General features: G+C 39.3%; 1 protein-coding gene across 1 annotated transcript in view; it reads left to right on the top strand.

Moving 5' to 3' along the window:
• LOC101648897 (butyrophilin-like protein 1) overlaps positions 1 to 17123 on the top strand; it is a 91445-nt gene that overhangs the window by 12292 nt on the left and 62030 nt on the right. Inside the window, exons 3-10 of the mRNA XM_030886200.2 lie at positions 2997 to 3381; positions 3951 to 4232; positions 4383 to 4583; positions 5163 to 5183; positions 5281 to 5307; positions 5477 to 5503; positions 6611 to 6637; positions 7211 to 7684. Coding sequence (XP_030742060.2) covers positions 2997 to 3381; positions 3951 to 4232; positions 4383 to 4583; positions 5163 to 5183; positions 5281 to 5307; positions 5477 to 5503; positions 6611 to 6637; positions 7211 to 7684 — 1444 coding nt within the window. The remainder of the gene's footprint in view (positions 1 to 2996; positions 3382 to 3950; positions 4233 to 4382; positions 4584 to 5162; positions 5184 to 5280; positions 5308 to 5476; positions 5504 to 6610; positions 6638 to 7210; positions 7685 to 17123) is intronic.

Here is a 17123-nt window from a genome sequence, read left to right as displayed (position 1 = left end):
AAAGAAAAAACAGGCTTCTCTTAGAGCTTATCTCTTCCTCCTGCACAGCGTGCATCTGGGCTATTGGAGGTTATAAGGGAGCTACACCCAATGCTATCATTCTACATTCTAGTCCAGGCCAAAGTCCTTTAGTGACTGGACTGATTCCACTTTCAGAGTCTTTGGAAAAACTGGAGTGGGTCCTTGGCTTTTTAGATAAACTCATGCTAGAAGAAGTATTCAAAAGTCAGTGTCCCAACAGGCCTGCTTCTCGCCCAACCAAGAAGATTTTCCCAATCTCGGACTGAGTTAAAAGACTTAGGTCCCATCCACCTGCTGAGATACTGACCACAAGAACACCGAGAGCCAAGCCTTGCAGGTGCACTGAGAAACCGGAAGTCCCAGAAACTCCTCTGTTCAACTCATATGGTAAGAGAACAATGTGTGGTGCTCTGCTCTGTTCTGCAGGTGTGGGTGCTGAAAAGTGAAGGGCGTGCACGCTAGTTCACGGGGTGTAGTAAGGCTAAGCCACAGAGGGGAGTTTGGAAATAAGGAATAAATAAATGCAAGCAGGAGTCAGTGAGATAGGCTGAAAGGAGTAGGCTGGTTTTTGTAGTTTTGGGGTCTAATTTTATTTCTCATCTTCGAATTAGAAATTTTCGATTTAATGAGAACCGGGGGGAGATGAGTCCACCGATAAACAATAGAGTCTCCGGAATGCAGGAGAATAATCTAAGGTTTACCATTCTCCACACCTGCTGAGGAAACAGGTGGTTTTCATTTAAAAGTCAAGGAAAGCAAACAACACATTGTGGTTAGAGTAGGGGAACCAGAATTAAAAAAAAAACATTCTTAGAATGTTTATGCTAAAGACTGTGAAGGAGAACGTGAAAAAAAACAAAATAGAGCACAAACAAAAAAGCAACCAAGCAAAGGCACGAACAAAAGTCCAAGGTTAGAGGTAAGTCTTTGAACGAACCCTTTTTGTTTTGCTTTGTAAGAATTTTAACAGGGTTGCTTTTCTTCTACAGCGTCTCTGACTGTAGGAGGGAACACATGCGTGCGTCCGGCGCGCTCCATTTTCTGCTCTGAAGATGGTGGATTTCCCGAGTTTCTCTCCCACTCAGTGTTTCCTCCATCTTCTCCTTCTCCTCACATCCACATGCCGCACAGCAGGTCAGTCCTTTGTCTCGTGCATGTTTTTAATTTGTTCTTTACAATTGCTCTTTTGATGTAATCCACATAACCCGTTTCCTGTCAAAAACAATTTTTCTAGTGGGAAAGTAAGGCTGTGTCAGCTACTAATAGGACATCTGTAGGTGCTGAGTAGGGAGGGGGCAATCTCCTGCCCAGCAGCACTCCCCACTGCTCTGAGCAGTCCTTTTAGCTCTCATGGTATTAATATTTTTCTAAATTGTCATTGAGCATAATCAATTTTAAGCAGGTCATTCTGGAAGTGATTGTAAAAATATACCTGATGACGTTCACAAGGCCAGTAAAACTTCTGTCTGAAAACAAAGGTGTCGGAATCAAGAATCCGAAGTTCAAGTTTGTTGTGCCCTCAGTTCAATTCTCTCTGAATCTGCCCTGCCCCGTAGCACACAGCAGCACAACCCGAGGAAACCTTGCCTTTGTAGGACATCTGCATCGTTTCTTGGTGACTGGACGATGTTTTGTTTGTTATTCATACGGGTTTCACTTCCTGGGTTTGGGAAGGAGATCACCAGGTCTGTTTTCATTGTCTGTCTTGATGCGAAAGCTCTACTGAAACCTGGTGAGCATACGGTCCCACCATGAGTGGAAACTGTCCCACAGGAACTATTTGACTCGGCCATGAGTCCCTGCATGGACTGCCAGATCTCCATTCAGGTCTAATGTCAATTAGGCAGTAAAAAATGTATATATAGTTAACTGTCCATCTGCATTGACTCACCCATGCCATGCTAGGAATAGCTTTCAAAGAGGCTCTCACGTGTGTGTGTGTGTGTGTATAAATCATTTGTATAAGAACGCTCACTGCAAAACTGTTAATCAAGATATTAAGTCAGAAGCAGTAAAGTTGTGCATCAGTGAAACATTTTGACATTATGATGTAAGCAGGATTAAATAAAATCAGGTAAAGTTGGCTAAATGATTCCCTAGCCTTTGTCACAGAATTGGATATGTAATAGCCCTTGTCACAGTACTGGATATGTAATAGTCCTATCTTTGTATATTAGGAACCCTGGTGACATAGTGTGTAAAGCAATAGGCTCCAAACTGCAAGGTCAGTCATTTGAAACTACCAGGGGAAAGATGAGGCTTTCTACGCCCTAAAGTTACAGTTTCACAAACACACAGAGGCAGTTCTATCCTGTCCTAGAGGGCCACCATAAATCAGAATCAACTTGATCGCAGTGAATTTTGTTTTTGTTTTTAATTTATGTGAAAAAGAATCCGTTTTCCTAACTTTTCACTTAACTGTTTCATATCCTTTTCTAGACCAAGTTGCTTACGTAATATGTACCAGCCAATGAACTAATGGGTGATATCCATTAAGTCACAGGTGTATGCTGAGATTTACACAAGATTAGAGAAAAGAAAGGGCCATGCCTTGCATCCAGTGTAAGGATCACTCTTAAGCTTCCTGGGAGACTGTCTGATCCACCCTCTCTGGGACTGAGGAATACTGGCCACTTTGCTCACCTGCATGTGAGCGTGAGCAAAGATGCGACAGCGTTTCGTTCTTACGTAGGGTCTCTGAGTCAGAAATGATTAGATTTTCCTAATAATAGCAGTTGTAAATGTATAAACAAATACATTTCAAACTCTAAACTGGCAACAATTTTTACTTCTGGCAAAGCGGATACCATCGGTTGGTCAGAGGTACAGGGAATATAGTTGACATTGAATTTCTCTTCTGCGTGTCTTCTTTATGTTGTTTGTATCACTTACTCCTTATTCGGAAAACAATTGAAATAAGAAATAGGTTTGAATCATGTAATAATGAAATGAAAGTTGTCCATGTCATTTGCTAGCACTTATCTGAATCTGTCTCCGATATCCATGCAGTGCTTGGGTTTACTGTGAAGGGACCAGCTGGGCCTGTTGTCGTTGAGCTTGGAGCAGATGCCACGCTGCCCTGCCAGCTCTCGCCTGCGAGGAGCGCAGCCCACATGCACATCCGCTGGTACCGAGGCCAGCTCTCCCCCGCTGTGCACGTGTACCAGAATGGACAGGAGCAAGGCGGGGAGCAGATGCTGGAGTATCGCGGCAGGACCGAGTTGACTCGAGATGCCATAGGCAAGGGGGGTGTGGCGCTGGTGATACAGCATGCCCGTGCCTCTGATGACGGCCAGTACCGATGTCGTTTTAAAGATGGTGACATATCCCAAGAAGCCACTGTGCAGCTGAATGTCATAGGTATGTAACTATAGTGTAGCGTGTGTATGTTAGAGTGTAAATCAGAGAAAAAAATAAGGATATGTATATATCCAACCGGCATTTCTTGTGATCTTTCATAAGTTGCTATGCTATATTACCTTATAGTCTCTTTTCTTAAATACCAAGGCAGGCCGATTTGTTAAAACAAGGGGAAAAAAAACATACAAATTTCGCTTTCCTAAAATACCCTGTAAAATGACTTCACTCGCATTGTTTCAGATAAATACTGATACTTCCTTCAATCATTAGTTTTTACTCCATCAGGAAAGAAAACGAACAGAAGAGTTCAATTTCATTCCTAGTTTTTCTGACCTTATTTTCTTTCTGTTCCTGAAATGACCCCAAAGTTCTCTCGGTTGAAGAACAGTGCAAAGGCTTTATGCTGAATTTAAAATAGACTCACAGGCCACTCTAAAGTAGACCACGAGTAACTCTTTGACCTGTGAACTTTGGTTTAGGATCTATATACAGAAGGTCAGGTTAGCTTTCAACCTCAAAACTTCGAGTCCAGAAAACTAGAGACCTTGCACATGTGTTTACTTCCCCAGGCTTAGGCTCTGCTCCAGAAGTGTACATGACAGGCCCTGAAGATGGTGGAATCCGAGTGCTGTGTTCCTCGGGTGGCTGGTTCCCTAAACCCAAGGTGCAATGGAGAGACATGGCTGGCGTGAAGCTACCTTCCCTGTCTGAGGCCCAGTCTCAAGACGGAGATGGGCTTTTCCATGTCGAGGCATCTCTTGTGGTCAGAGATAGCAGCCTGGGCAATGTGACCTGCTCCATCGAAAATCCTCATTCTGGACAAGAGAAAGTGTCAGCCATCTTCCTCCCAGGTCGGTGAGGCTCAAACCCCAATGCACAGTTGGGATGTGATTGGAGGCTGGGAATCAGGGTACAAAAGGAAAACAGGTGCTAAAGGGAGTTAGAAAGGACAGACTTCCTTCCAGTGAATCACGAACTGTGTCTCCATGGGCTCATGCCAGAGCCCTTCTTCCCCAGGATGTCTCCATGGAAAGCAGCCCTGGCTGGGACGGTCCCTGTGCTGGGCCTCCTCCTCATTGGAACCTGCTACATTGGGTGGAGAGAACATCAAGACAAACAGAGAGAAATAAAGAAAATGGGGGAAAAAGCTAATGAGAGAGATGAGACAAGGAAACAGAAGGAACATGCGCTTCAACTGAAAGGTAAAGGCGGGCAGCAGAGCAAGCCAGAAGTTCATGGAAAAGCTGTGCATGTGGCTTGTGTCGGGTGGATAGAGAAACCAAGGGTTGCCCAAGGGCACCAGGGAAACACAAAACACCGAGGAGTCTCAAGAAGTGGCAGTCCGATGATGAAGAGAGCTTTGTGGGAGGTTAGATGAGCAGGTATTGTTCATGAAGCCTCCACAGGGTAGCTCCCAAAGCTCATGCCATGCTCTTTGAAACCTCTGTGTCCAAACCATGGCTTCTGTTTTGCTTTGTGCAAAAGGTGTTCCTTATTGTGGCTTTCTATCACCCTCCAACAATGAGCTTTAGAAGCACCTAAGAAATCTTAACTCCTTGAGAGCATGGACAAGTTTGCTATATGACTCCATGACACTTCCAGTATAGCTTTATATGGTACTTGCCATGTTCTATTTGACATACATGTTATCTAATCTTTCTTACTCACTTATGTATGGGATTCTCAAAGGAAGTTCACGCTGAATGCACTTTACTTACTCCTTAAACTCAGAGGGGAGATACTACCCAATCTGATTGATTTCATGTTTTCTCCTCTTTCAGAGACGCTCCAGGAAGAACTCAGTGAGTCTTATTTCTTTTGTTAACTTATGTAGAATATTTGCTTCCATTTTAACACCTGTTCTGAGCTTCTCATTAATTTTTTTCCTTTTTTTTTCAGAACAGCGGAAGGCCTTATATGATGAAGGTAGGCAACTCTGGGTTCCCATATCACTCATCCTAATGCCCACAATTTCTTGGCTCTTTTCTTAGAAGTAAAAGCTAAACACTTTTACGATAACTGATAAGAAAGGAGAGAAATGTGAAGCCACAAATTAATGTCTCACCTCGTTTCTCCTGAATTGGTTCTGTTTCAGATTGGAAAAAGGCCCTGCTATATCCTGGTGAGTAAAAGTCTTGTCTTACATCTTGTCAAGTGACCCTAGTATTCTGAGATTAAGGAAATTAGGAAAAGGCACACACACACACACACACACTGTTGTCCACCTGCAAGTTACTACCTCTCATCCTTACCTAGTAACATGACCAGTAGCCTGAGAATCAACTGAATATGGGAAAGAAGAAGTATCTTCCAAAGGATTTTCAAGGATTGATTTTCAGAAGTAGATAATAAGACATGTCTTTCAAGACACCCTTGGGGGAACTCAAACCCACGTCTTTCCATTAGCGGCAAAAGCAGTAACCATTTACCTCACTCAGGGTGTCCCTCATCCTCAACCATGAAGACCATCAAGGTCTGAAACGCATCGTAATGTGGCGCTGTGAGCACTAGCTTACGCCAGGTGTTCTCCAAATCGGATTCAGGCTGGACAACTTCATTCCTCCAGCATCAGGCTACCGTGAGACAGAGCGACAAAATCATAGCAGTTGTTCTCTAATTTTCAGACCCTACAATTTATGTTATTTTCGCACTTTATTTTCCATTCAACAATTTACAGTCATTGATTGCAACCCCCACAATGTAACAACACTTATCACACTTTCTCTTTGCATTCCCTGTTTTTATTCCTTATTCTTTGCTACTCCTTCTGCCATCTAAGTTTTGTTCTTGGGCAAATGCTACCTTTTTAATCTCAAATGGTAGATTATGCTAAGGAGTATATACCTCCTTAATCTTTGCTTAACTCATCGATTTGCCAATTGATTGGCTGAAAATTGACCCATGGGGAGGTGGTTCAGTCTAGGTTTAAAAGGTGTTGAATGACCATATTCCTGAGTTCCACCAGTAAGCTTGTTTGTATATTTTTAATTAGTACTAGTTTTGTTTAACATTTTTCTCCTGCTCTACCTGGGATCTTCTAATGTTATCCCTTTCAAATGGCACTGGTGGTGGCTGGGTACCAAATAATGCCAGCATCACGGACTTGGATGATGCAGTGAAAAGAGTTGGGAGGAGGATGGGAGGAGGCAAGGCAGGAATCTCTTACCTCCTTTTCACTCCTGGGGTGTGTTTACTGCCCGGTCTCAATACATATATTGCTTTATTTCAGACTGGAGGAAGGAACATTTCCAGCATGGTGAGTGGTTCTGTTTGGTTATTTCTGTTACTTGGTTATTTCTCCAACCATCATTTGTGAGTTGAAAAGATGGCAGTAGCTCTATTGTAGGTAAGAGAGACAGAGAGAGAGAGATTAAATGGCAGCCTGAACTGAAATTAGCCAGTGTCCTTGTGCTCCCATCTTTCATATGTGTGGGACCGACTTGATTGTGACAATAGAAATGAAGACAGCTCCTCATCTTTGTGATAATTAAATTTCCCTACATAAGAAAATTGCTCAAAATTGCATGTGTAATGAAATTTCTCTTTTAAAAAGGTCATCTCGTGTAAGATCTGTTAGTAATTGAGGAACAGGGGTATAATTTATACAGAAAAGTGGGGGGAAAACCTATTCTTAAGTAAATATTGCAGGTCCTTGGTGAGTACTAAACCACTGCATCTAGTATAGATTCGGGAAAGAAAGTCCCCACTCTAGGAAGAGGTCCTCTTTCGCTACTCTTTCACATTGATCCTATTTCTCTAAGGTTTCTCGCTCACAGCAGTTTTCTGAAATATACAGTTTTCCACAATAGATCCTTTTCTTCTCTTCCAGTCGCTGTTTCCCTCCAGCATGAAAACTTTCATCCGAATGGTTCAGACGCAGAGCGAAGGGAGAACAGCAAGGAAGGAGCCCCGAATGTAACACTCAGTGATAAGAAAGGAGACGGCAACATTATTATATTTGATCATGAAAAAAAGTTCGTGTCAGGGAGATATTATTGGGAACTGGATATTAGTAGGGATGCTGATGCGTGGGCTTTGGGCATTCGCGAGGAACATAGTGATAACTTATTAAAGAGATACATTGTCTTGGAGAAGAAGGGATGTAAATACAGGGGTCTCACTTATGGCCCCAAGGACTATTTTAAAGAAGAGCCACTCTCAATAGAAAATTTCCCACAAAAGATTGTGGTTTTTCTGGATTATGAAGATAGTGACCTTTCTTTCTATGACATGACTGAAGGTACGCACATCTTCTCCTTCACGGAGGTGAGCTTCTCTGGGTTGCTCTACCCTTACTTCACACGTAACTCAATGAAAGTCTAGAGGAAGAATCTAGACCATGAATACAATAGCCCATTCTTTATCATTTCAAGTTCCCATCTGTGGGTATATCCCGAGTCTTCTTTGATTAGGTGACCACTTGGAAGTAAGCTCTCAGGTTAGTTTCAGAACTCCCCAGGCCCAGTTTCTTAAGTATTGAAGGATGGCTTGGTGCTATTGGTTTTATTGTTTTAAATATGGTTTGGATTTTTTTTTAACTTTCTATACCGTCAATTATAGGCTGATACATTTTGAATATAAAGAAATTAAAAAAGAATAAAGTGAATAAAATAATAAAGTTACAAGTGTTAATCTTCTATTACTAGACTCAACATACATAGAATTATTCTTTCAATTTTTCTTAAGGTTTCTCGGCCTTTATACTTCATTTCTGTACTTGTCTCTAAAAGCACTTCAATAAAACTTGTGAAAGCTGGAATCTGTATAAGACAAAACTATTAATCCAGTTGTTGTCTCTATAGATGTACCTATCATGGATTTGTCTTAGAGCAAATGCTAACATAGTTATAGATAATTGAAGAAATGGCATGGGGCCACTTATCTCCTCAGACTATATGGGAGAAGGAGAATCCAACTCCACATCTACCCAAGGATGAGGTCAGACATGACTTCACCCTTCATCGTTCTTTACCCTATTCTGACACCAACCATATCCTTCCTATTGCACTCTACTTCTCTGTGATCTTGATAACTTGTCTCAATGGACATACAGAACTCAGAGACCATACTCACAATTATAGGGGTTTATTAACCTAGGTTAACAAGTTACCACAAGTCAGGCCATCCTCTGATTCTTCTAGCTTATGCCTCTTTTCTTCTTTTGTGTATATACACAATGTTTTTACAATCACGACAAGCCTGCTAACAATTGCATGTAACTTAATCATATAATCCTATCAAAATCATCTCCTACCATCTCTTCCCCAAATCCACCAGGATAAAAGAAAATTATTTAGTGGGGATTTTCCATTGTCTCATTCATCTTGAAACTAAATACATGTATGAAAGCTTGTAAGGCAGCTATTTCATGCCTTTATCACTGTTTTAGAGATCCAATCTCTAAACTGCCTAGCACCATTAACCCACTGCTCTGCAGCAATAAGTATGATTTGTGATATGAAGAATCTCCATTCTGGTTTGAGCTTTGAGCATAAGCAAAGTATAAACACAAAACCAAAATCACTGCCATCCAATTCTGACTCACAGCCACCCTATAGGACAGGGTAGAACTGCCCCTGTGGGTTTCCAAGATTATAATTCTTTAAAGGAATAGAAAGTCTCATCTTTTTCCTGAGAAGCAATTGGTAGCTTCAAACTGTCACCTTGCAGTTAGCAGCTCAACTCATAACTCATTATGGTACCAGGGTTTCACTAGAATTGCTGCAATGCACAGGATCTCATAGTGTCAAACATTTTTCTTTTCTTTTGGTCAACTCAGCCCAAGACATCTAAGTTAGGTCAAATTGGTACCAATGGCAATCTTGGAAGTTCACACACACACACACACACACACACATACACACACACACACACACCTGGCCACACACATCAGCTATAGCCATGAACTAGACCAGACCTGTGGGCTCAGGATCTGTATAACACTTAAAACTTAAGACCATGCAAGCCTTTCTCTGCTTTCTCATCTCTACCCACTATACATCAGGTTAATGGGGGCCAATGGAACATATCCAATACTCACCATTGTGGGCGTTTGTTAGGGAAGTTAACAGGTTACAACAAGTGAATATCAGAAAATATTTAGGATAAAGATATAGTCCTTTATCCACAACAACCTTTTTTCAGCTATGTCAGAAGCTGTGTCTCTGGTCTTCAACCTCTAAGCCAAACAGCCCCTTGGCCTTTGCCTCGTCCCATAGGTTGAGAAGCCCACCACTTTGTTTCATGGTCTCTGCATAGCTCCTCTGCTCTGTCTCATGATCTGTTGCTGTTGCTTTTGCTGTCTCTGCCACTTCAGGCAGGGATCTCCCATGTGCTCTCCTAGTAGCTCCTTAGTTTTGATTGTCAAGGGCTTCCTGTATCCCCAATAGTGAGATGGATTACTTTTATACCCAGTAGAAAGCAAAACTGACAAGTCTCCTAGTTAGCATCCTCTATATCTTATTTACAAGATCTCACTCATTTAGTTGGAATTCCAAAGACTATGGATAGAGTCATAACACACAGTCTCACTTTACTTCAGGAATAAACAAAAAATAGGACTATGGAATCATTAAAAAAAAGCAACCTCAACAATCAAAATGAAGGCAAAAAAAGAGGGAAATCACATTAAGCATCAATATTAAATCATATAAACAATCACATTAAAAGCAAAGACAGAAATTTTCAGATTGGTTAATAAAGTAATACCCAACTATATATGCCTACAAGAATTATATTTTAACATTGAAGGCTGTAGTATAGTGAAATTATTTGGTAGAAATCAAAATGGAAAAAATAACCCAAATGAACTAATTAATATGTATATAATATTATCCTTTCTAAGAATAGAAAGTATCTTCTTTAAAAGTGCACACGGGTGGGGGGGAGAGAAAAATGAGGAGCTGATTCCAAGAGTCCAAATGGAAAGCAAATGTTTTGAGAATGATGAGGGCAACGAATGTATAAGTGTGCTTTACACAATTGATGTATGTATGGATTGTGATAAAAGTTGTATGAGCCTCAATAAAATGATTTTTTTAAGTGCACACAGAATATTTACCAAAATAGACTATATTTTCTGTCAAAGACTAAATCTCAATGACTTTAAAAGACTCATGTTATGAAAAATGTGTTCAATACTCAAAATAAGTTAATGTAATTTATCATAGTAGCACACTAAAATATAAATAGATATAGAGAAAAGTACTTGCCAATCAGAAAACAAACCAGAGAGCTATCTGGAAAATACTCCCTGTTCTAGAAAAGAGAATGACAGACTTATAAATAAACCTTACCAAAGAAGAAATCTAAAAGGAAATTAGAATGAATCTGGAATAGAGATGGCGATAAAAATGCAACATATGAAAATGTACAGCGCTGAATACCTAGGCTAGAAAACAAGCTGCGACTCAACTCAGTTATCTTAAAGGCCATCTTGAGAAACTTGAAAAGACCAAATTAAACCAAATAAATAAAAAGGAAGATACTAGAGTTGAGAATGAAATGAAATGGAAAAGAAAAGCATTCAAGTACATCAATGAAAATGAATATTATTTATTTGTAAAGACCAATATATTTTTTATAAATTTCAAGCAAGATATCAATAGAAAAAAATGAAAACACAAGTAACCACTATAATGGACGAGAGCCGTGACAATACTACAGATTCCACTTATAGTGAAAGAATCATAAGGGAACATTATGAACATTTGGAATAAATTGGTTAACAGATAAAACCAAAAAATGTATTGAATGATACAAAATATCAAGCGATATGCAAGAAGAATTAGATAACCTGAATATCCCTATATCTACTAGAGAATTTGAAATTGCAATTAAATACCTTAATACAAAGAAAACTCCAGGCCTGGGTTGTGTCACTAGTTATTTTTTCCAAAACTAGAGAAAATATCATACAAATTCTGCAAAAATTCACCGAGAAAACCAAACAGATGGAAATACTTCCCAATTCATTCTATAAGAACAAAATTTCCCTGATATTAAAACCAAATGATGGCCATAAGTAATGAAAATCACAGACCAATCTCCCTTATGAACATAGTTCTAAAATTATCTCAATAATATTAGCAACTCAAACTCAACAATCAAATATCAGTCAATATAATTTACCAATTCAACAAACTAAAAAAGATTACATACAGAAAAACATTTGACAAACTGTAAATTATCTCCAGTAAAAATATTAGCAAGGAAAGAAACCATCCTCTGATAAAAGACAACTTGCAAAACCTTCGCCAGTATCACACTTTATGATGAAAGACTGAATGGTTCTCCCATGAAATCAACAATGAGCCACTTCAGCATGTTCTCTCTCCAACATTAGACAGAAGTTCCTAGCCACTTTTAGTAGGTGATAATAGTGAATTAAAAGCAACCCGATTGTAAAGAAAGAAGTAGAACTACATAAACTCAAAGGTGACCTTGTCATCTATGAACACAGTTTTCTGGAATTTAAAGCAAGTTACTGTAACTAATGCTATAAAACAAAATACGTAAAAATTGTTGAATGGAAAAATAATATTCTCTGCAAACGTTCACCCAAACTACAACAAAATGTTTTTTAAAGAACACTGTTATATGAGTATTTTTAGTGTCAGTTTTAAAACTCTACCGAGTTAGATAAAATGTTCCGTAACTATTTTAAAAATACAATTGACATTATATAGAATTATTTGGCGCTTTTACACTTAGAGCATTTTAAAAAAATTAAAATTTGAGTTTAAGCACCAAAATAAATAAATAAAGCAACCTCCTTAATGAGCCTGGTAAGTGATTTTTAGAAAACATTTGAGGATAGAAGAGCATATGCAAGAAACAGTGGTATTTTTTAATAATAATAGGAAAACACTCTGTGCTTGTGTAGGTAAGTATTTGTGCATATATGTGTATAGGGAATTGAATGTGTGTATTCATGTGCACACAAAGGCATACCTATAAGCATATGCATAGTCATATGTATTGCATGAATTAGTATATCCATATATAATAAAGCACATAAAAGCCCAGTTATGGATACTTCCTAGATATAATAAAACACCTTATGCAATTGGGTTTACTGGATTTGAAGGATTAGGACCATGTATCATGTGTCAACTCAGTAAAATTGGTGCAATATTGTCCATAAATACATTCCACATCCTAGTTTAGCGATTGGTGTTTGTAGTCTTAACACCTTCTGAGAGGTCATTCAAGAGTGTCTTCCTTCATCGGAGGAAAAGAGAAAGAAGAAAACCAAAGACACAAAGAATAAATTACATTTTACATAGGTCATTATCATTTATAAGACAAATAAGCTTCACAAATCACAGGTAGCATATAAACTGAGACCAGAAAAACTAGATGGTGCCCAGGTATTATTAATGATCCTTTGGACGAGGGATACATTGCATGGTCTTGGATAGAATTACAGAAAAATGCAGAATAAAACTAAAATTCTTAATAAAGTCCAGACTTAATGGATTGGCAGAGAATGAAAGAACCCCTGAATTTATGCCCCTGAGTTGCTATTTGAGCTTTATTATGAACCTACTCCCAGAGTTCAACCTTCAACCAAACAATAAATTAGCTTACTTCAAACAACAACAAACAAAACGAGAAGAAACAGTTGTGAGTAATATATTTCTTTAAAAACTCATCTTCCCTTTCAGAAGGACCACATGGAAGGGATTATAAATCCAGGCTGCAGTACAACACAGACAAAGCACATAACTATTCTCTAGTTCTTTAATATTTCCTCCTCTTAAATTATTGCTTTTATTTATTTTACCTCATCAATCGAGTTAGACTTCCAAATGTTCATTTCTATAATTAAGATAATTCGATAAGTGAAAGTCAAACTAGATAACCCTTCAGAAACAGTAACAGGAGTAATGGGTCCCTGAAGGAAGGAGAAGTGAGGTGGGGAGAAGGGAGAGCAGCTGATAGTACTGATAACTGTATAACCCCACTCGAGGGGAGCAAACAACAAAGTCGTACATAAATGGATATATTGGATGGTGTAAGATATGGCAAAAAAGAAATAAATGAGGGTTCCTGGAGGGTCAGTTGGGAAGGGAGGGGGTAAAGTGGAGCTTTTATCAAGGAGTTCAAGAACAAAGAAAATGCTTTGAAGCTAACTGTGGTAGCAATTGTACAATACTGGTGTGATTGAACCATCGGATGTTATGAACTCTGTAAGAGCTCCCAATAAAATGATAAAAATATAGAATAAAATGAAAAAAATCATCTATATGAGATCAAACAGTCAATATTTAGCCTATAGCAAGGTCAGAAGGTAAGGGATGTACTGGACTGGGAAGCTAGATGAGAAACAATGAGAATGCTGACCCATTGTGTAGACAGTGTCACTGAACAATATGTATAGAAATTGCTAAATGTGAACTTATTTGCTGTGCAAACTTTCTTATATATACCAATTGCATTTCTTTTTTTTTTCTTCTTGTTTTCCCAAGTGTTTTTTTAATCGTTTTATTAGGAGACCAATTGCATTTCTAGCACAAAACAACCCTTCCAATAGCAAAAGAAAATAAATAATACAAATCAGGCAGAGTTAAACCAGTGGGAAGACAAAAAAAGATGCAAAAGATTAATGCAGAAAAAAGCTGGTTCTATTAAAGGATCAACAGAATTGACAAGCTTAACCAAGGACAGGAAGGAGCAAACATCAATAGCCAGGATGAGGGATGAACAGGGTAAATCACAGCAGACCCCAATGAGATTAAAAGGATAATCACAAAATACTATGAAGGACTGTATTCTAATGAATTAAAAAACATGGAAGACATGGATAAATACTTGGAAAACCAGTTCCTCCTTAGATTATCCCAGGAAGAGTTCAAGAACCTCAACAAACCCATAACAGAAGAAGAAATAGATACGGTTATCAAGAAGATACCATCAAAAATAGCCCCCAGATCAGACAGTTTCATAGGGGAATTCTACCAAGCATTCAGGGAACAGTTGACACTGATCCGCCACAAAGTATTCCAGAGCATTGAAAAGGATGGCAAACTCCCAAACCCATTCTACAAAGCCAGCATAACTTTGATACCCAAAGAGGGCAAAGACCCCACAGGTATAGAGAACTACAGACCAGTATCTCTAATGAACATAGATGCAAAAATCCTTAGCAAAATATTGGCCAATAGAATATAAATGTATATAAAACATATCATCCACCACAATCAGGTAGGATTCATCCCAGGGATGCAGGGATGATTTAACATCTGAAAATCCATCAATATTATACACCACATTGATAAGAAAAGTATAAGAACCATATGATAATATCAGTAGACACAGAAAAAGCATTTGACAACATCCAACACCCATTCCTAATTAAGAAACCCATGAAGATAGGAATGGAAGGTAAATTCATCGACCTAATGCAAGCTATCTATGAAAAACCAACAGCCAACATCATAGTCAATGGAGAAAAGATGAAAACAATCCAACTGAAAAAGGGGATCAGACAAGGATGCCCCTTGTCCAGACTTATATTCAGTATAGTATTGGAGGTCTGAGATAACAATATTAGACAGCAGAAGGACATTAAATGTATCCAACTGCGAGAGGAAGGAGGTGAAACTCGCTATGTGCAGATGACATGATTCTGTATATTGAAAATCCCAAAAGCTCCACAACGGGAGTACTTACAGTGATAGAGAAATATGGAAGAGTGGCAGGATACAAGATCAACATACAGAAGTCTATGGGGTTGCTATATGCGTCAGACAGGAACATGGAAGAGGAGATAAAGAAGGCCATTACCTTCACAATAGCCAAGAACAAATTGAAATATCTGGGAATATACTTAACTAAAAAAACTAAAAACCTATACAAGGAAAACTACAAGACCCTACTACAGGAAACCAAAATCAACCTCCACAAATGGAAGACTATCCCATGCTCCCGGATTGGAAGATGCGACATAGTAAAGATGACAATCTTACCCAAAGCACTTTATAAGTTTAACGCTATTACGATTCAAATGCTAACAACCTTCTTCAAAGAATTGGAAAAACTGACCCCCAATTTCATATGGAGAGGGAAGAAGCCCAGAATTAGCAGAGAACTCCTCAAGAAGAAGGACAAAGTCAGAGGACTCCTTTACCTGATTTTAACACTTACCACACAGCCACTGTTGTCAAAATAGCGTGGTACTGGCATAATGACAGATACTCAGACCAGTGGAAAAGAATAGAAAGCCCAGAAGTAAAAGCTTCAGCATCTAGACAACTGATCTTTGATAAGGGCCACCAAAGCATCAAGTGGAAAACAGATGCCCTCGTTAACAAGTGGCGCTGGAAACAATGGATATCCACGTGTAGAAAAATGAAACAAGATGTATAACTCACCCCAAGCACAAGAACAAACTCAAGGTGAATCACAGACCGATAGGTAAAACCCCAAACTATCAGGACCATCAATGAAGGAATAGGGACAAACCTAAGAATCTTGGCCCAGGGAATACATAAGACTAACTGCAATAGGGGAAAGCACATACACAGGTGAACCTACAATTGACAAGTGGGATCTACTAAGAATAAAACACTCGTATCCATCAAAAGATTTCACCAGGAGGGTAACAAGGCAATCCACTGACTGAGAGAGGATTTTTAGCAATGACACACAGACAAAGACCTTATTACTAAAATCTACAATACTTTCATGGCCTGCAAAAAATAGGAAAACAGTTACCCCCCTGAGGAAGTGGACAAAATAACTAAAAAGAAGCTTCACTAGGGAGGAGACCCATATGGACAATAAACATATGAGAAAATGCTCCCGATCATTAGCTATCAGAGAAATGCCAATTAAAACAACCATGAGATACATTCTAACACCCTTGAGGTTAGCCCAAATGAGATCAGAGAGCTACAAATCTTGGAGAGGATGTGGCGAGACAGGAACTCTCCTCCACTGTGGGGGGTCATGTAGATGTGTATAGCCTCTGTGGAAAGCGATCTGGCGATGTCTAAAACAAATGGAAATTGATCTACCTTATGACCCAGTTATCCCTCTACTGGGCATATACCTGGCAGAGGAAAGAAATTGACCACAACCAAGTGTCTGTGCTACAATGTTTATTGCGGCACAATTCACAATCACAAAGAGCAGGAAACAACCTAAATTTGCATTGATAGATGAGTGGATTAGTAAACTGGCATGTACATGCAATGAAGTACTATGCATTCCAAAAATGCACTAATGATCACATGAAACGTCGTTTCTTGAGAAGAGTTGGAGGAAATTATGCTAAGTGAAGTCAGCCAATCACAAAAGGTCAAGTACAACATGAGTCCTCTGCGGTCAGGATAACCAGCATAGTAGGTACAGAAGAAAATCCACTTATCTCACAATGTCCTGGTTGAGGTACAACCATTCGGGTGGAGGTCAGACAAAACCCAAAGTGGTATATACTAATCCAACATAGATTAGGGGAAAGGGGGAAAAGCGGGCAGGGTGAGAGTTAGAAGATGGCATGGGATGTATAGGGCACTAACCCTATGCACTCAGGGGGAGAGTATTGGTTATGTCTCCACAGAATTGGGAGTGCGCATACAGAGCCCAACACGATGCACCGCACCATGAGGGCAACGTAACCATGAGGAGGAATATATGAAAAGATTGGGCTACAAGGCCGGCCCCAACCTGAGCCAAACCAACACCCTCCCTAGAAGTACATGGGACAGAGAACAACATGAAACATACAGGTTGTG

This window comes from Echinops telfairi, unplaced genomic scaffold (genome assembly GCF_000313985.2).
Source record: "Echinops telfairi isolate 266 unplaced genomic scaffold, ASM31398v2 ScPeMD7_655;HRSCAF=1070, whole genome shotgun sequence".
Lineage (NCBI taxonomy): Eukaryota > Metazoa > Chordata > Mammalia > Afrosoricida > Tenrecidae > Echinops > Echinops telfairi.
Note: the sequence above shows the minus strand (reverse complement) of the source record. Positions and strands in the feature narration are given on the sequence as shown.